The sequence below is a fragment of the Tyto alba genome, unplaced genomic scaffold (assembly GCF_018691265.1).
Source record: "Tyto alba isolate M040663 unplaced genomic scaffold, T.alba_DEE_v4.0 Super-Scaffold_24, whole genome shotgun sequence".
Classification (NCBI taxonomy): domain Eukaryota; kingdom Metazoa; phylum Chordata; class Aves; order Strigiformes; family Tytonidae; genus Tyto; species Tyto alba.
Window position 1 is genome coordinate 542228 of NW_024881298.1, and position 18776 is coordinate 561003.

The 18776-nt window shown below is 50.9% G+C and overlaps 1 protein-coding gene across 1 annotated transcript in view; it reads left to right on the plus strand.

Moving 5' to 3' along the window:
- The window catches only part of LOC116963116 (E3 ubiquitin-protein ligase rnf213-alpha-like), a 44251-nt gene extending 25791 nt beyond the window's left edge, over positions 1–18460 (plus strand). The window contains exons 35-68 of the mRNA XM_042797213.1: positions 402–466; positions 916–1063; positions 1452–1593; positions 2050–2223; positions 2593–2726; positions 2997–3154; positions 3426–3629; positions 4173–4366; positions 4892–5012; positions 5353–5453; positions 5939–6112; positions 6307–6479; positions 6562–6658; positions 6744–6858; positions 7094–7277; positions 7639–7847; positions 8036–8137; positions 8392–8607; positions 9364–9445; positions 9759–9793; positions 10477–10571; positions 10744–10894; positions 10984–11152; positions 11520–11611; positions 12027–12284; positions 13523–13658; positions 14140–14223; positions 14490–14658; positions 14888–15083; positions 15879–15956; positions 16207–16407; positions 16806–16895; positions 17152–17312; positions 17795–18460. Coding sequence (XP_042653147.1) covers positions 402–466; positions 916–1063; positions 1452–1593; positions 2050–2223; positions 2593–2726; positions 2997–3154; positions 3426–3629; positions 4173–4366; positions 4892–5012; positions 5353–5453; positions 5939–6112; positions 6307–6479; positions 6562–6658; positions 6744–6858; positions 7094–7277; positions 7639–7847; positions 8036–8137; positions 8392–8607; positions 9364–9445; positions 9759–9793; positions 10477–10571; positions 10744–10894; positions 10984–11152; positions 11520–11611; positions 12027–12284; positions 13523–13658; positions 14140–14223; positions 14490–14658; positions 14888–15083; positions 15879–15956; positions 16207–16407; positions 16806–16895; positions 17152–17312; positions 17795–18005 — 4919 coding nt within the window. The 3' untranslated portion in view covers positions 18006–18460. The remainder of the gene's footprint in view (positions 1–401; positions 467–915; positions 1064–1451; positions 1594–2049; positions 2224–2592; positions 2727–2996; positions 3155–3425; positions 3630–4172; positions 4367–4891; positions 5013–5352; positions 5454–5938; positions 6113–6306; positions 6480–6561; positions 6659–6743; positions 6859–7093; positions 7278–7638; positions 7848–8035; positions 8138–8391; positions 8608–9363; positions 9446–9758; positions 9794–10476; positions 10572–10743; positions 10895–10983; positions 11153–11519; positions 11612–12026; positions 12285–13522; positions 13659–14139; positions 14224–14489; positions 14659–14887; positions 15084–15878; positions 15957–16206; positions 16408–16805; positions 16896–17151; positions 17313–17794) is intronic.
- Positions 18461–18776: the final 316 nt, after the last annotated feature.

The window sequence follows — 18776 nt, forward strand, 5'->3', positions numbered from 1 at the left end:
GCCTCCTGATGGGCCAGCTGTGATGGTGGAGCAGCAGTTAACGATGGCAAGCTAGCTGTGCTGCTGGAGACTTTCATATGGAGGCAACACGTATTTGTGGACTTCTTTGATTAGATAGTTGGGCAAAACGGGGCAGAAATGGTTCGATCCATCATTGCAAGCCAAGTCTGGGTGGCTACTTGAAGCCACATTCTTGCTTAGAGGTGTCCAGCCAATTGCTCCCCAAGCCTGAGGGTCTCATGTCATCAAGAAGCTGATACCAAGCAGCTGGGTGGCTTCCAACCCAGGGCTGCTTTATTTCTCCCTGTTGATTGTCCAGGCCCTCCCACCACCTCCTGTGGATGGACGTATCTCTCGTTGGGGTTTTGATGGCTGAGTCTTGTGGTTGATTGTGATTTCAGGTTCTCCAGAGAATTCTGCTGCCCCGGGAAGCCTCACTGAGTCAGATCTTCACCCAGAGGAAAATGTATGATATTTTCTTTTTTCCTCCTCATTTTAGTTGCTTGTCATTGTGCAAGAACTGGCTTGGGTATCACCAGACATTTTGAGATCTGCTTTTGAAGGTCCTTGCTTGGGTTGGTGCCTTATCACACGAAAAACTAGCTGCAGGTCTTCCTGGGTCACACTGTGAGGTTGAAGTAGGGTGATGGTCTCCCAGCCCCTCTCTGAGTGACCGGTACAAGCTCAGGAGTCTTTTGTCACTGTCAGCAAATCAGTGTCCCTTCCCAGGGATGTCAGCAGCCCTCCACACCCTGGGGGCTGACTTAACCAGGGTTTGTTGGGATGGTGAGATGGGTACAGACCTTGGAGCCCACTGTGCCAAGTTCTGGAGAAGATGATGTCCCAGGACAAGCGTCCCCAGGCAAATGAGAGCAAAGTAGTGTCAAGCACCAACTGACGCCCAGTCTTTTCCAGGCACAACTCCTTAACATGGACGCAATGATCAAAGGGAGCATCCAGAAGGCCGTGATCCAGCTGGAGGACAAGAAGGACAACAGGAAGCGTCCAACGGAGAGAATCATGATCCTTTACAACTTGCTTTTCCATGCTCAGAGTAGCAGCGGTACGTGTGAGTAGAGAGAACTAGAAGTGGCTCCTTCTTGCACATTGCAAGCTCTATGGCTGGAAGAAGACAACAAATAGGCTAAGAGCCAGTCCTGGTGTCCCTCAAAGCCATCATGGGTGGAAAAGCACCCAAGAGACAGAGGGCAAGGTTGCATGGGGGCTCCTTCACCTCCCTGCAAAGTCCCTGATGTGCATGATCAGAATCTGTACTAAACCACAAATCTTTGCTGCAGACCTTGGTAGATGATCCCAAATAGATGTCACTTGCCAACGGAAGTTGATTTCTGCATAGGACTGATAAAAATAATACTTGCAGGGCTTTGATGGAGTGTCCTGGTTGGAGATGAGCACTAGGAGGGTTTTAACCAGTGCTGTTTTGTGATTAGTTTCCAGCCACTTTCTGACCATCCTGAAGAAGAGAATTTGTTGCCTCCTACAAGAACGGGAGCAACCGATCCAAGAACCAAGGGGCTGGATATTCCGCAGGGCACTCTCTACTGAATTCATCCTGGAAGACACATCGTTCAGGTAGTGCTGGCTGTGGGCCACCTTCCTAACGTCAAGTAATTCTGTTCCTAAAACTGCTCGGGGAATGAAGTGTGAGGCAGTTTGCTTAAAGACCAAGATGTGACAACTAAGAAGTGTCTCAATATGTGGGTTTTTACCAGCCTAGAACAAGGTAGAGACTTGTTGAAAGGTCATAGCTAGTCTCAAAAGCAAAAAATTAATTAAGAACACTGTTGATTTTGAGGAAGCTTCTTTTGGAAGGGCTTTTCTGGAAGCAAACAATTTTGGTTGACTCTGAAATAGAAAAGGATGGTTGGTGTCAAGCCTGCATGTCTACATTTGGCATCTTCAGAAGTGGTTGGGTTGTTATGGTTCACTTGTGGGTCTTCAAGACCGATGCTGTCCCCTGGGCAGAGGAGGGTTTCTTGGTGGGAGGCAGGGAAGCGATGCGATGAGCCGTGTCATCTCCTTCTTCAGGCAAGCGCTCTGGGTACACCTGGAAGACATTGTGGCGAGCATCTTTGCCCAAATTCTCGCCGTGGTGGATGCCAACAACAACCTGGATCACATCTCTCAAGGCTCTCCTCTCGCAGAACTGTGGATCCAGATGTTCCAAGAAGAAACATTCCTAAAAATTAAATACACCAGAAAGTAAGAGACGGGGTGTAAATGTACACTGAGGTGGTTTTCCTTAGGAGAGTAAAAGTTGGTGTCTGTAGTGAAACAGTGGCTTATGCTTGATGTGCAGATGTTTAAAACCTTGCCATGGAAGGTCTCGGGTGTCAAGCTGCTGGCACCAAAACTTCCTTGTTGTTTTAAGCTGTCAGCAAAATTGGCTCCTTCCCTGCTCTTGCCCAGTTTTTTCTGACTTTCCTACCAAATTTCTCCCCAGGTTTCTGAGCTCCTTTAAAGAGAATAATTGTCAGTGGGAGTTGGGATCTTCTCTGAGGTGGTCCTCCTCTGGGCACCTATGGTCTGTTGCACAAATTAATGCTTCTTTCTGTGCTGTTTGAATTCAAGGGCAGCAGATGCTAAGATTCCTGTGTTATCAATGACCGAAGACCCCAACACCTCCCTCTCCTGCCAGTTCCCATTCAGTTGGGTTTTGAAAGCCTACCTGGACGACATATGGGAGAAAGTCTATCATATGAAAGGTATCATCAGACTTTCCAGGGGGAGCATTAACACAACAAAGCTGCCAAAAATCCACATCCTTAGTAGGAAGAACCATGGGGGCTGTGTTCCTCACTCCAGTGACCCAGAGGTGCATTGTGCATCTCTGCTGCATTGTATCTCCTCTTCCAGTGAAGGCATCGTGCCTCTCCACCCATGGCCTTGTGCTCGATCACATGTCCACATCAGTCTTCACCAGGAGTTCCCATTTTCTGCTAAGTGGCCATAACTCTCTTTGCTGTCCCTCCTAGGTCAACCCAAGAATCCAGCAGAGGAAGTGGCCAGATTCTACCAAACCTTCATCAAGAATGTCTTGATGCCAGATGTCAGCAATCCAGACATGCTCCGCTATTACGCCAATGACTTTCTCAGGATGGCTTTTCCTGGACAAGACCCCTCTGTCTATGAGGTGAGTAGGGTCAGATGGAGCACCATCTTCAGCTGGCATTGGCTTTGACCCTAGTCCTATCCTTCCTGTCCAAAATCCAGTGTTTTTATAAGCCCTACCTTGTGCTTCTCTGTGGCTACTCCTCAGCTGTTATGGGCATTCGGTCTTAATTCCACCTTGAGAGCTATTTTTGATGAGGAAACTTCATATGGGATACAGCAGCAAATCTGAGTGTCCCACCCTAGTCCCCTTGCTGTTTGAGCAGAAATAATGCCTTCTATTTTACCTGCAGATTCTCTCAAAAGTTTTCCTAGCCAGCGCAGAACAACTCTGCTCCTCCGTGGGCAGGGGGGAGATGGACTTTTCCCCAATTTGGCTTCACATGGAATATTTCTACCTCCGAGACGATTATCAACTCTTCATTGACATCGCAAAAAGCAACGACACTGTCATAAGAGAGCTGCAGGCAATGTATGAGAACAACCCCCCAGAAATGGTGAGCAAAGAGCTGTGTTTGCCCTCTAACCTTTCTCCTACAGCATTTGAACGGGATGGTTTTCACAACTCCCGTCATTTAATTACATACCATGTAATTAGTAAGACATCCTTATGTTTGTGTCACTCTGGGTATCACGTTGAAGTCCCCTTAGACACTTTGACCCTTGAGGTGAGTGGGATTTGTTATGTCACACCTCAGTGGTGGGCTCCAGCTCCTTATCTTGCCACGTCCACATGTTCACACCCCTCCTAAGATGCTTATTGCTTAAAGAAGCAAGATAAGATTTTTGGAGATCTCCCCATGGTGTCTCCAAGATCCTTCTCTCTCCAAGATGTAGTTAGGCTCATTAAAGTCTTTCCTGGTTTACAGATGACAGAACTTCACTCATAAAAGTCCATTTTTTTCTAACTTTGCCCTGTCAGCTACTCCCAAAGCTATACCAGTGTCTAGACCTGGGGTATCCCTTCCCTCCATGCCACCCACCAGCGAGGTCAGAACTTTGCTTAGACTCTTTCTCTCTCTTTGCAAATGTCATTTCAGTTTGTCACTCTTGATGCCTTGAACATTCTCCTGAAGAAAGTGCAGCCCTTCGAAAATGGACTTTTGCCCTTTGATGCCTGCGTAGCATGGCTCAAAAGCATCAAGTCCATTAAGCCCTGGATGGAGTGGATCAGCCTGGATGACTACCAGCTTCAGTTCTACCAGAAGAAGAAGAAACTCCTGGAGAGTGTGTTGTAAGTTCAGTCACTCTCTGTTGACAGTAGTGCAAGCAAACTTCTTGACAACTGAAAATCAACTGAACTGAAGCCACCCTCCTCTTGGGGAGATGGAGTGACAAGTCTTCCAATTGTCCCCCTCCTTCCTGGTCTTTCCTCATTATCACAAACATGGTGACAAAGTGGCTTCAAAGAAATGTGGTGGATGTTTCACCATGATCAAATTGCTTAGTTCTGGTGGACTTTCTCCTTGCATGCTTCATGTCCAAGGTGCTTTCTGGAGCGGCACAAGAAGGTGTCTCCAGAGGCAACACCCAGAAACATGCTGGCAGTTTCAGTCTGGGCCAAGCTTTGTCGAAACAAGCAGTGTAGGCAGGACCATGCCATGTCTTTCTCCCTCTAATGCTATCTCAGAAGAGCTTGTGTCCTCCAAGGACCACATTCTACCTGGGATGACTCTCAGAAATGAATGCCAGTGGGAAGGGACAGCAGGAGGTCTGTGGTCCAACCTAACGGGCATCCTTTGGGGGGCCTGTTTTACAGACATCGCTGGACCTGCACCAACATTGTCTACATGTTGATTGACCACCTGCTGCACAACGAGGCACAGATAGATGAGAAACTCCTGAGGCTTGTGGTGAAGCAGTTCATCTTCCTCTGGAATGTAGGTGTTTCCTGGGGTGGCTCATGGCTGTGAAGCTTGGAAGGGCTCTTCTCTTCCAGGAGACCTCTGGTCCCAGCTGCAGGGAGGGCTTAGGAATGGGAAAAGGCTGGAAACACCATCCAAGAGACAAACACTATTTGGATTCAGAATCCAAAATAAGGATTTGGAATCAAGGGAGGCTTTACCCTCAGAGGTCCACGCAGAGACATCCACACATGGATCTGCTTAATTCTGCTGTCTAACCTGGTGTCCCTGCAGCACTGATATCCCATAATGTTTGTCCTTCATGCATCAGAGAGACATTTCTGCTGAACTTGCACTGTGTGTTTGCCTTTTGCAGCGCCTCTATGCAACCCCAGGATTTGAGCCAGAGAAGACTTTTGATTTGGTGACAAAAGTGCTGAAGAAATGCAACCAGAATGCCGATGTTGTGTATCTGGTGTAAGTCCAAGCTGAAAAAAAGTTGATTTTGGGGTTCTTCTCCATTGATGCAATGTTTGTAAAGGGGGGGGGAAATATGTTGGCAGGAAGGGTGAACTTCTTTGGGCCAAAGGGTGGCCACACTGAAATCCAAGGGCTGAGAGCCTGTCTTGGAGGTGATCAGTCATCTCTGGAGGAACTTCTCTTAGGTGTGGTGCTAAAGAAACCAGCTCCCCTGAGCACCCAGGCTCCCCATCCCCTTCGCCCAGCCATCCTCACCACGGGCCGTTGCTTCCCCAGGATGGGATGGTCCTCAAGCAGCTTAGAAGCTGCTGATTATTGAAGTGGGGGTGGGTGACCCTGGTTTTCGACTCACCAGTGAGGCCAGGCTCATCCAGCTTCATCCCCACCCCAGCGTGTATGTTAGGCAGGAGCCAACCCAGGCCCCTCCTCAAATCCGGCAGCAGAGCTGAGCTGCCTCTTCTTTTGGTGGTGGTGTCCCTCAGGAAGGGTGTGAAGGAATGCAAGAGCTGTCTGCGGGAGATCACTGACCCGGCGGAGCTGCCCTGCAACCACATCTTCTGCACCCGCTGCATCCTGGAGTGGGAGAACAAGCAGTGTAAGATCTGCAAGGAGGAATTCCCGCAGGATTACACACCCACAGCTTCGGAGGCCACAAGGTATCCTGGTGCTGGCAAAAACCTGCCTGTCTTAAGTGTCTTCATGTTAAATATTGGGATAGAAGATGCTGGTGCCTGAACAAATGGCCATCTTGTCTCCCTGGTTTGGGTTCTGTGCTCTGCAGAGAGAGGGAAGTTGTTTCTTTCCTCGGTTGGAGGTTGACCACAAGTCTCGGTTTTCTTATTCCTTCCAGGGAAGCTGTCGCCTGTCACAACAAATTCAGGAGGAAATGCAATTCCTTCTTCATTGAGTTCATCACCATGTACTTTTTGGGAGACAGACAGCCACTGTCTGCCGAAATCATTCAGCGACTGATACAGTTTGTGGCCTGCAAACCCAATCCTGAGCAACAGGCAGGGAAAAGAGGTAAAAGAGCTTGATTCCACTCTATCTGGGTCTGACCTCACGCTCTTGGAAGTCACATGATGGGTTTTGTCTTTCTTCCTAGTGTACAAGCCGAAAAGCGAGTTGTCGCCCTTCGAAGAGTGCATGGACACCAGTCCTACCATCCAGTCGTCCCTCCTGAAGCTGCTGCTGCGATGCGGGTCAGCCCCGAGGTTGCTCCCAAACCCCGTTGCTGGACCCCTTGGCTACCTGGATGCTGATGCTCTGTGTCCTTTTCTGCCCTAGGTTCAACAACGTCAAGGTTCACTTGGAAGAATACCTGTCCCAGATGGAGGAGAAGATAATCTCCAACCAAAGTAACATGGATCACTTCTATTTCATGGTGGTGCACTGTCTGGAGGTGAGTGCCTGTTAGGATGCTCTGGGAATCCCAATGAACACCATAACTTGGAGCCACCACACCAGCTAAAACCTATTAATCGCATTAATTACCCTCCCCTCACATCTTTTTATGCACGAGGAACCAAAGGAGGACCTCACCTTAAAGATGAGGAGAAGGCACAAGGAAGGAGGAGGAGCTGCTCACTTATAACCCAACTTCAGACTCTTAAAAATTCTCTCTCTCTCTTGAGCAGGATTTTATGTATCCTTCTTCTGAAGAAGACATCAGCCAGCTTGCTGAAAAATGCCTCTCCACTGCAGACCTATCTGCTTTCTGCAAGCCCGAGGTCTCAAGAATTAACACCCTCCAGTTCATCGCCCAGCTCCGGCTCTCCATCAGCCATGTGGCCACTGTCCTTGGCAGACAGATGCTTTCTGGTGAGTTCTTTTGCTTAGCATAGCATGAGATCTGTGCCTGCTCCTAAGCAGGTCTAGAACAAGCCCAAAAAGGGTCTAACCTTGGAGGTTTTTTGCTGGGAAATTACTGGTTTTATGAAAATTGAAGTTGTTTGGGACAAGCTTTCCAGCTCTTCAGTCCTCAGACTCAGTGTGTTCTCCAAGTATTTCCCTATGTATTTGGGGACCCTTCTATACATTGGCTTGAAGCCATGTTTCAGCCTGTGGGGAGAAGATCCTACTGTGACCTAGATCCTAAACAGCCATAGGGGCTGTGCTGGTGAAGAACATGTGTGACGTGCCACCACTGGGGACTGGGTATAACGAGGAACCTCCTTTCTAGCTGCAGATCCCAATGCACCCACTGCTGAGGAGAATGAGAAAGAGCAAGACCTGGTGAATGCAATGAAGCAGCTGGTTGCAAAGGCTCCGACTTGGTGGCCTCAGGTTTTCCTCATCAGAAATCTCTGTGACATCTATGGGCTCACCTCTGTATGGAAGATGCTTCAGGTGGAGAAGTGGATTTTACCCCAAGGGGTAGAAATTTCGCAGGTGGGTTGTTTCTTGAGCCCTATAAAATTTCACTGGTGGCTTGTTCTGAGCTCAAGCCCTATAAAAATGACTCCTGGGACTCCCTTCCAGTTGGGGAGGGTGACAGGCACTCATAGGGTGCAATCAACCTCCTCTTCTTGCCCTTCCACTTGCTTCTTAGGATAACAGCGTGCATCTGTATTTTTCAGGAGAGAAACACCTGGTCAAATGCAACACTGATGTTTTCAGTGATGGACAAAGCACAAAATCAGCTAAAGAGCAAAGATTCCACAGAAAACCAGAACCTGATTGTGAGTATCTGTCATGTCTCTAACAGGAGGTTTCCACAGTTTTTGGTCTGGAACCATTGCTTGATCTGGAACCTTCTGGAAACAGGAGGTGTCCATCTGTGTTGGTGGAGAACTGTGGCAGCTCCCTGCTGCCAGAGGACACAAATGAGGCTTTGCATGGCCACTGAACCTCAGCGGTGAAGCCAGCAGAGCCCTCACAGGGAGGTGCCATGCTGGTTGCCTTCACTTATGTCTGTTTTGTTCAACTGTTGTAGTCTGTCATGAGACAAATGGAGAACATCCTCCAGTTGCCATCCAACCCAAATGAGCTCCTGGAAGACAAACCCAAGAAGATCATGGATGCTTTGGGTGACAGGGAAGACCCAAGCCTGCTGGAGGTTGTCTTCCACAGTGCATTCACTCTGGTGATGTCCCCGAGCCGCATCACTCACCTCCTCAAGAACATCTGCTTCAAGCCTGACATGGTGAAGGTGAGTCGCAAGGCTGAGCTCTCCAGCCCACCATCCTGGCAGACAGGCTTTGTTTTGGTCAGCTGGTTGGTCTGTGGATCGTTGTTCCTCTTCCTTTTCGTTCCTTGGGCTGAGACGTAACTGTGACCATCCATCCTGGTCTACTTCAAATGTGGATGAGATGTATGGTCTACAGGAGATGCTTGTCTCTCTGCTGACTCAAGGGGGGCTGGAGGCCTGGCAGAGATTTGGTGGAAGAGATTAGGTGGTTTGAAGCCCAGTCTGAGCATCCTCCTTCTGCCAAAGGTCTTCCATCATTCAGATGATGGTGGAGATGCTCATTCCTGAGCTGGGTTTCTCCTTGGGTCTTTCCATGCATGAGTTGTTGCTGTTATTTGAGGGCTGCAAGAAGCAACCAGAACATTGTGTTGCTTTTCTTGGAAGTGAAGAAAGGTTCTTCTCCCTTCCCTTCAAGGCCATGTTTGGCCCATGGTGTATTCAATTCTGGAATCAACATTCATCAATATTTGGGACTCTTGGGGACTTTACTCGTGACTGGTCACTCCAGCCTCACGTGTCCCTGTCTAATGCACCTCCCTCCCTCACTTGGTCCCTGTTCCCTCACCAGAAGTTCCTCGCTGATGGCTGTGGCCGTGCAGGAGGACTCTTCCTCACCACTGCTTGCTTTAGAAGCAGAATTGTTCCTCAGATAGGTGGGAAGCAAGATAGGAAGATGGTGACCGCACACCTCACTTTCTATTGCATTTCCTTTCCAAGGGGTCCTACCTTCCCACCATGCCTGGAGACCTGCTTTTTGATAAGGAAAACTGGAAAATTGGTGACACAGAGGCAGTTTGGTGTAAGTATTGGGGCAGTCTCGCTGGGCATGTAGGGGGCCCACCAGCAGTTGATTGAGATTGGCCAGAGGATGGAAAGCAGGGGTTAAAGACCCATGAAGGCCACCTCTGTCCTGTTGAGTCTTTCATGTTCTCCACCTGAGCGGAGCACCTTTGGTCTCTTTTTGACAAGCTCTGTGAGGGGCATGTGGTGGGGCTGGATGCCGGGAGGTGGGAACCAGGCCTGTCACCCTTTCGGTGAGCTTCTGGCCATGTTCTCATCACGGAGGTTGTTGTGGGAGATGACTGACTAACCATATCCTCTTTTAAACGTAGCTTGTCAGTGTGGCTTGTACTGGATTGTCACCAACGTAAGTGTCTCCTGGCTGGTGGTCTTTGCAGCTCTGTCTTCTTGCGCCTCTCACTTCATCTCTGTCACCTCCATGAGAAAAATCCAGGCTTGAGATGAGCTTCTCAGGTCTTCTTCTGGCTCCTAGAGATGCCCATCCCCTTTGCACCATCTTGAAACACATCTTGGCCTCTTGGCCAGCTATTTCTACTGGGGGGCTGCTATAGAGGCTCCTCCTGCTGCCCTGCTCCCCTCCTGTCCATGGAGCCCGTGTGGACTCCAGTGTCACCTCTATGTCAAGTGGTCCTTTAGCTGCAAGAGCGGCTACAGGGCTCAGAAGCCAGTTGGGCTCTTCTCCAAGCGAGGTGGGTTTATCTCCCAGTGAGGCACTAGGCTAAGTAAAGCTGGGATTTGTGTCTCCCCATAGGAGCAGCAGGTGCTTCCAGGTCTTGGTTAGTCTCATTGCCAAATTGTCACCTAGATGTGTCCTACTGGCTGTAGGAAGAATCTGGTTGGTCTGGAGATGTTTCCTCATAGGCACACATCTCCTCCTGCCTCTTGTTAGCTGTTGCAATGACCCCATGTAGAAAGCCAGGTGGAGGACATAGAAACCCCTTGGGTGCCCTCAGCTTTTGCTAGATGCCTTCAACACCTGGCTGGGCTTCCAAGCTTTCTCACTCCCCCACCTCGCTTGTCCAAATGCAGTGTGGGAAACCCATGGAAAGGAAGGAATGCCAGTGTGGTGCTGTCGTTGGGGGAGCTAACCACAATCCTGAGGAGGGCTTTGAGAAGAAGGAAATGTAAGTCAACCCTCCATGTTCCATAACCCCAAAGTACTTCACCTGTCCACCTAACCCTCCTGCAGAGCCACCGGCATGGGGAGAATGTCATGGTTGGCCAAAGCAAAGGTCTCCATGTCCCATCGTGGGACCTAGAGAAGACATGGTGGGTAATTGCTCTTTCTGAACACAGCACCACTGATAAAACGGAGAAAGGGTACATCCTGGAGAGCCCTTTATTGCGGAGAAACGAGCTGGAGAGGTGCCTGTCGCCTGCCTGCATTGGTCTTGCGAGAGCTCTGCTCCATTCGTCCCTCCTCCTGGGGATCTATGCTAACAAAGAGGTGAGGGACCACCACTCCGTGAGGAACGATCAGCCTAGCTTGGGAGGAGACCTAGAGAGCCTGATGGAGGAACCTGCCCTGTCTTCCAGGCAATTATAGACCTGATCAAAAAGAAACCGGCGGATGTGGAAGAGTTCTTCTGGGACCACCTCCGGAAAGACGTGGCGTGCCTGGCAGAAGCACTCGGCAGGAACACAGAGGATGCCATGTTGACTGTCCATCTGTTTCTACAACACCTGAGCAACGTCAACCCAACAGGTAGAGAGACGCTGGGAAGCTCTGGGAGGTCACCAGCCAGCTCACAGTGGTTGGGTTTTAACTGGGACCGGTGTCATGTGTTCCTTCTTCCTGGGATAGTCTCCATCCTGGGAAACCGGTGAGAAGACAGGGAGGACCATGGGGGCAGTGAGCTCATTCAAAGCCCTCAGACCGGACCAGCTTGAGGGCATGAGCAGACTGGGAGATTGTTTGCTCCAAGTAGTCATCTGTGTCATCCCTTCTGCTCTCCATTACTCTTATTTCTACATCACCTTACTCCTTGCTGTCAAGAAACCTAAGAAAAGCTCTGGGTAGACCCCAGGGTCTACAGAGTAAAATTTCATGTGTTCCTTTGTGTCTTCTACAGATGAAGATGTAGCCTTGGGCATCCTGCCTGAGAAAAAGGACCGAGAAGAATGGGAAACCTCCTTCAAAGCCCTGGCTCAACCCTTTTTCCAGGTAAGCCTGTGCCCAGCTGCTGCTCACAGGCATCGTGTACCCAAAGCACTGCTTTGCTGGTGAGCACATCCATGTCCAGACACATCTACTGAGCTCAGGGTGTTCCCACGTGGAAAAAAATAGATTTGTCCCCTCTTTTTTGATCTGGGACCTTGTCCTGGTGCAGTCTCCTGCTCTGCTCCTGCAGAGATCTGGCTCGTTGGATGCTTTTTATAGGCCGATTCAGACCCTCCTTGGTAACTGGTTGGGTTTCTCCCTGGGAAGTTCTGTTCTTGTCCCTTTGGTGGCAACTTCTCAGCATTCCCCCAACTACTTCAGAGCTCATGTTGCTTTTCTTTGCCCTAAGACCCTGTGAATCCCTTCAGGCTGCTTGGGTAATGAAGGGTGGTTCCTAACGACCCTTGGGTTCTTGCAGGGATTGGACAAAAGCATTAATTCTGTCAAGGAGCAGAGGATGAATGAAGGTCCCCAGGGCTCCAGCATCCTCTTGAAAATAGTTTATGGTCAGACGCCACCTTTTGAAGAGCTGCCGAGTCAGGAGTTGATCGACCAACCTTGCATGTGGAGATATGAACGGAAGACAACCATCCAGACCTTGATGCATTTCCTACAGCAGGAAGGTGGAGAAGGCACTGGCAACCCCTACCCCATTCTGCTGGAGCTCCTGTCAAAGGTTTGCTGTGGAAACATCCCCTCTCCTCCAAAACACATTGTCACGTGAAATGGTTAAGGCAGAAAATCTGAGTGATAACCAATTCACCACGATCAGTCTGATCGGGTTCAATACATTAAACTGTTACAATTCGGATACACTAATAGTGGACGGCACCTTCAGTCTAGTCGAGCTCATGAACTAGCAGGGCCACTCGTTGGTCGCGTTCAGTGAGAAACCAAAACGACTAGCTACTTAAATGGTGCAGTTTATTTAAGTGACAGATATAGAGGTACTTATGATTGCTGGTGATAAATACACCGTCTGCAAAGCACGTGCAAATAAGGGTATATATAAAGCATGCAACAAAGTTATAGCAATACAGCCAGGCTATAAATATAGAAAAGAGACATTCTAGAAAGATTTCGAAGTTCTGAAGTCTTACCCAGAGGAGTGCCTATGGGGAGGGAAAGAGAGGCTCAGCCCGTCGACTGGTCCCAGAAATTCATACGATGGTGTCTTCCCCCACTTTCCCCTCTTCCCTGGGCTATTTTTATACTATTTTTTTATCTTCAAGGTGGAGTTTGAGTGACTCCAGTCATAAATACCTTTATTATGATTGGTGTAAAAGTCTCTCGCCTCACATCTAAAGGTATAGATTACGAAAACTCGGGGTGCAGACTCAAAGAGGAGTGGTCGCACCTTGGAGGCGGGTAGCCTTTGGGATGGAGGTGTGTTTTGGTATTATAATGACATTGTAATGACCAAAGTTCGCACAAAGGACAGTTTTTCATCAAAACCCAACAGGATAGTGGCTCAGGGTGGCCAGTGTGCAGCTTATCAGTTCTGTGGTACCACCTCGCTCCCGTACCTGCTGTACCATCACAGGGAGACACCGTGAGCTCTCCAGCCCGCTTTGCTCCCTGTGTTGCTTCGCAAACAATATTGTCCTGGGAATCTCAGGTGGCGTGGTGGATTCTTTGCATACCGGCTGCAGCTGCATTTTACCCTAGATGCTTTTTTGATTTTATACCTTTCCTTAATGTGTGAACAATGCTGTGTTTTGGTCATTTTAGTAATTATTCCACACACAAGCAGGCACTGAGTAGATTCAGCCTGGTTGGTGTCCATGGGGCATTGGGGTAACCTTTTCCCACCCCGCCCCGTGTTTCTTTGGAACATCCAAGCAAGACAAAGTCCTCCTCCAGGTTACCCAGCAGACCCCTGTCCCTTGAATCATGCTGAATTTTCTCTTCCAGCTCGAGAATATCCAACACGTCCGACACCTGCCCGACATTTTCCGTCTGCAGAATGCCCTGATCCACTTCTTCCAAAACAGCCATAAAGGGGAAGACTACACAGTCCAACAGTTCCTGGACCAGCCTGAACTTTCAGGTGTGATATGGAATTCCATCACGCCTGGGACATGGGTGTTAAACACCCCTCAGCGCCCAGATGCTTCACTGAGAAAGTGTTGCCGTAGTTTGTGTGGTGGAGTCAACCCAGCCAATGCAAGAATAGCTGGGGGTGCCTCTACAGGAGCAGTTTGGGGGGGGCAATTTAGGAGAGGGTGGAGGTCTGAGGCGTTGAGATGGATCTGGAACAGATCCTTTCTCCTGGGGAATTTGGTGCTTGGCGAGGTTATTCTGCCATGAGCAAGCAAGATAGGCGAGATGGGCTTTTCAGCTCATATGTTGCGGTGCCTGGTTGACTGATGTCACGCGTGGACTCAGGCAGACTCAAAGCTCAGCTCGAGCCAATGCACAGCGTGATGTGGGGTGATGCCTCCAGTGATGTATGTTGGGAGACATCCTTTGACCTGACATGTCTCCTGGGAGATGCTTTGATGGGGCTGTTTTCTCCTCCATGTCCACAGAGGACCAGCGTTTGGCTTTCAGCAGAGCTATAGAGACGATCCTGAAAGTTTGGAGCAATATTAAGACAAACCCATCCAGCTCAGGTATGTGGTCATCCCCAGGATGATGTCACATCCCTCTTTCCTTGAGCTGTTTCTTCTGGAGGTGCTCTGAAGCTGAGCTGCTTTCTGCAACTACTCTTCGTAGCCAAATTGCTGAGCTTGCTTGCTTTCCATCTGCTAAAAACAAATTGGAAAACCCTTCTGAAAATACAAAACCTAATAAAAAACCCTTCCAAGACCTCAGTGGAAGGGATAATTTCTCCTGGGATCCGTAGAGTGGGTAGAAGACCACTCTGCCCTTTTTACAGGCATCGCCATCCTGCCGGACCTCTCGCCCAACAGTATCAACATCAACACTGCTGTCCTGCACCTCCTCCCCACCCAACCGTCCATTAGCCACCTGGTGACCAGGTTCCTCATACAGCTGCAAAACAACTGTGTCAACACAGCTGCACAGATCACCAGGGAGAAGCAACGGTAGGTGTAGAGCTGTTTACCCCCAGGCTTGTCCATCTCCTCCACCTTCCATAAAGGTTCCATGAGAGGTTCTCGGAGCTGGCATGGGGCTTGCAGGGGAGCCGTGGTGGCCTAGAAATGCCATTGCAAGGTCTTGGTGGCTTGATGTTCAGCAAATCGGGTCCTTGCTGGCAGAGCAGGATGAGGTGAGAGGCCTTGCACCCACACAGGGCAACCGTTCCTCTCCCAGGTCCATCTCTGCAGAAGAGGTGAAGCCCTCCTCCGTGCTGGCTGTAACCAAGAGCGATCTGGTGACCATGGCGCTTGCCAACTTGCAGTACGAGGTAGATGAAGATGGCACCAAGACAGCCTACTTCGACTTCCAGATGCTGCAGCGGCAAGTGGTTCATCGCTTCATCAGCGGGAAGCCCATCATCAGGGCCCAGGTGAGCTCAGCACTGGCCACGTTGGGTTGCCCCAGGCCAGAAGTGGGATTGGAGTCTGTTTCCAGCCTCCTCTGTGTGCCTTTCTGGTCTCAGCAGACTCAACTGAAGGCATTGGCAGGTGTCTTCTGTCTTAGGGGTTTGAAGGAATCTCATGGCCAGAAACCACTTCTGCGGTCATGAAATGGTGGCCTGAAAGGTAGCGTGAGGACCTACAGCCCTGTCTTTTGCGAAGGGGAAGCCAAGCTGGTTTCTTTGAGAACAAAGGAATGGTTGGTAGCTGTTCAGAGAACTTCAAGAAGCATCTTCCAGGGTTATGTATGGTCCAAAGTGGGACTCTAAACCACCTCAGAGGAGCACATCCCTGGCTGGAGGTCTCCATTCTGTGAAGATGAAGCCTGGAGCTGTTGGGAAAAGGGGACTTTGAGGACACTAGAACCAGGCTGTCCTGCAGCAACTGGGTGGTGTGTGATAAAGGTGGAGATTGGTCCATGCTGGCTGTTCCCAGGGCCTTTCTGATCCTTGGAAATAGTTTTCAAGAGGACTTTCTCCATCACCTTGCTGGGGAGGGAGGTGAGGCTGTGAGTTCCTCAGATCCTCCTTCATGGAAATGCCTTCCTCCAGACAATGGGGACCTCTCCTGATCCACACAACCCCACAGTGCCCTCAGGAGGCCACTGACCACCTCCTGCAGAACCCTTGGGGACATCCCATGGAGTCACATCTGCCTGGCTGAGCTTCTCTGCTGGCCCCTGTTAAGTGACATGTCCATAACCATCTGTCCCAAACCCTTTCCAGACGGCTCCATCCATTGCCCTCAACAACGTGAGGACCCTCCAGGCCACCAAGATGAAAGTCAGGGACCAACTGTCCCAGGTAGGAAATGGGTTGCCGGTCTTCTTTCTCCTCCATCCAACCCTGGGGTTTCCCCTCAAGTCCTGTGACATGATGCGGGCACGGAGACCAGGCAGATGTGTGGGAAGACCCAAAGCCAACTCAAGCAGGGGGTTGGACACCTGGCAGGACCCAATTCCCCTGCACCGGGGGAATGATCAGGCTGGGAGGGCATCACATTTTGGTGGTCCCAGTGCTCGCTGGGTCATGTCCTTGTCATTCTTGCTGCCAGGAGATGCTCAGCGTCAACCAGCAGAAGCGCATCATGGAAGAGGCCCGCTCAGTCAATGCCCTCTCCAAGGCCCTGGCCACCTTGAAGGTGGCTGCTGAGTTCCTGGCTGTGACAGGTGGTGACCCAGAACGCCCACTGCCCGAGTATGTCCGCCAGGAGCTGAGGATGGACGCCAGCGCGAAGCAGTTCCAGGATGTGCCGGTGGGCGAGGGGCAAGGGGAGGGTTGCAAGTGAGACCTTTGTACTTTCATCTCTGCCCCTCTGGGAAGGTCTTTGCATCTCCCATGGCTCCCACCACCTTCACCTGCTTCAAGGTCCCCAAATCTAATGTCTGTGGAGGGTTGGAGGTCTCCTGCTCAGAGCAAAGAGGTCCTGGGGAGACCTCGGGCACTGTGGACAGCCCGGAACACCTTGGTGGGGGACACCAGTGATGTGGGAGCCGAGGGTTTGTAGATGGGCCCACCTGGATGCTTGACCCAGGCAGTTGAGGTACAGCTGTTGGGGGATGTTGGTGGCCCAGCATGTTCTCCTCCAGTTGAACATGGGTGGGACCTTTCCAAGGAGCTGAACGCCTGTGCCCCTCTGTCGCCCTTCTTCAGGTGGTGCCCCACACCCAGCTGAAGCACATCCTGTCGCTGTGGCAGGTCCTGGCAGCTCGCAGGTCCATGCTGTTGGTACAGATGAACCAGGTGAGGGGGATGAGGTTGGGGGAGGAGATAGGGTTTTCCCCCCTGGGAGGAGAGAGGAAATATGCTGCTGCAGCCAGGTGGCATTTTTGACATCTATGTCTCATCCCTTCCCTGGGTAAAATCAAGGTCTCTGGCCCATTCTGAAGACAATCCACTCCCCTGGGTACTTTCAAGGCTGGGTCATGTCTTGGAAGCTCGCTGGTGGCCCTGATAGGGGAGGTTCAGGGACACAAGAGGGTTGTGGTGACCTTTGCAGGATCCCTTCTGCCTGATGCCCAAGGAGTTCCAGGGAAAGCTGGATGAGAAAGAAGCAAAAGCCCTGTCCTCCACGTTGTCCAACACCAACCTCGACCTCTTCCTCATTGAGCTGCACGAGATGATCATGGTGGCCCTGTCTGGACTTCAGCCTGATCATAAGTAAGTCCAGGTCTTATCCTGGGACAGCCAGAGTGGTGGCAGGAGTTGCAGCTTTCTGGGAGGGTTTGGTCGAGCAGAGATCTCTGAAGGTCTCTGGTCCACGTCCTGCCCCAGGCAGGTTACTCAAGGCCTTGTCTGGTTACATGTTGGTAGATCTCTATCTTTGGAGATGGTTATCCTGGGGGCTGTCTCAAGGCAGCATCACCCCTGGTGAGAAGAGGTTTTTCTTATGATCAGCCATCAGCTGCCCCATTGGCTCCTGATGCCGCTGGAGATACCCCAGGGTGGCCTCTATCTTGAGGTGTTGGACATCATTGACCAGCAATTTTGGCCACCATTGAGAGCCGCCATTAACCAACAACCTTGGCCAAGACAGTGCTTATTGTTGACAGCCAATGCTGACCATGGCTGTGCTGCTGGGGGGTGGTGGGACATTCACCCCACCTCCACCCGCTCACCCACTTGCTCTGCCTCACATACAGCCTGAAGTACGCCTTTAGTTTCTTCCTGGAAGACAACCACGTCCCCGCTGCCTCTGTGAAGTCCCTCACAGATGCCCTGGGTCCCGGAGATTCCTGTCAAGAACATCCTCTCTGTCTGGCGGACGGCTGTGAAGGCCAGCCAGATCAACGTACCTGCATATGGCCAGGAGAGGCCAGCCCAAGGCAGCTGTTAGCCCCCTTCTTGCAATGACCCCGCCGGTGGCTTGTCCCCATGGGCACAGCGGAAACACCAACCCCTAATCCCAGCTCTGGGGGCAACGCCTGAGCTGTGTGTGAGCTCCCTGAGCAACTCGAGCCTCCAAACCCCTGCAATGCTGCTCCCCTACTGCCTGAACCCGCAGGAGAAGCTCCCTCCTGGACCTACCACTGCCCCCTCAGGGTCCCCAGTTGTCCCCATCACTTCCAACCTCACCAAGCCACAGCAAGAACTTGGAGACCGTCCCCATGAACATGTCTCCAGTGCTCTCAGTTGCTTAGCTCTGACCCCCAGCAGACACCAAGGCGGGGCTGAGGAGTTAGAGCCCTACTCCCACCCCAATGTTGACCAGTGCATGCTTCTGTGTATCCCCATGTCCATTGTCAGTGGCCTCTGTCCTGTCTTGTCCCTCCTCTCCCTTCCTGCATTATTAAACATTCAAGAACCCATCTTGGTTTCATGTCGTTCCCCAAATAGTGGTGGAGGGGACCCAGCTGGTGTCAGGGGTACAACCATCCCTTCTGGGGCGGCCACCACAGGGCTCGAGGGGCTTTTGTGGAGGCAGAGGTGGAGGACCTGGAGGCCTGAGCTTCTCCACGTTGGCCTCCACAGGTGGCCCAGGGGTGGGAAGGATCACAGCCACTCTGACCAGAGCTGCTCCAGGGTTTGACCCATGGGGTGAGCTCCTTCCCTCCATCTCACCAGGGAAGGAGGCTCTCTGTCCTCTCCACACCCTGCAGATATTTATAGACATTGAGGAGATCT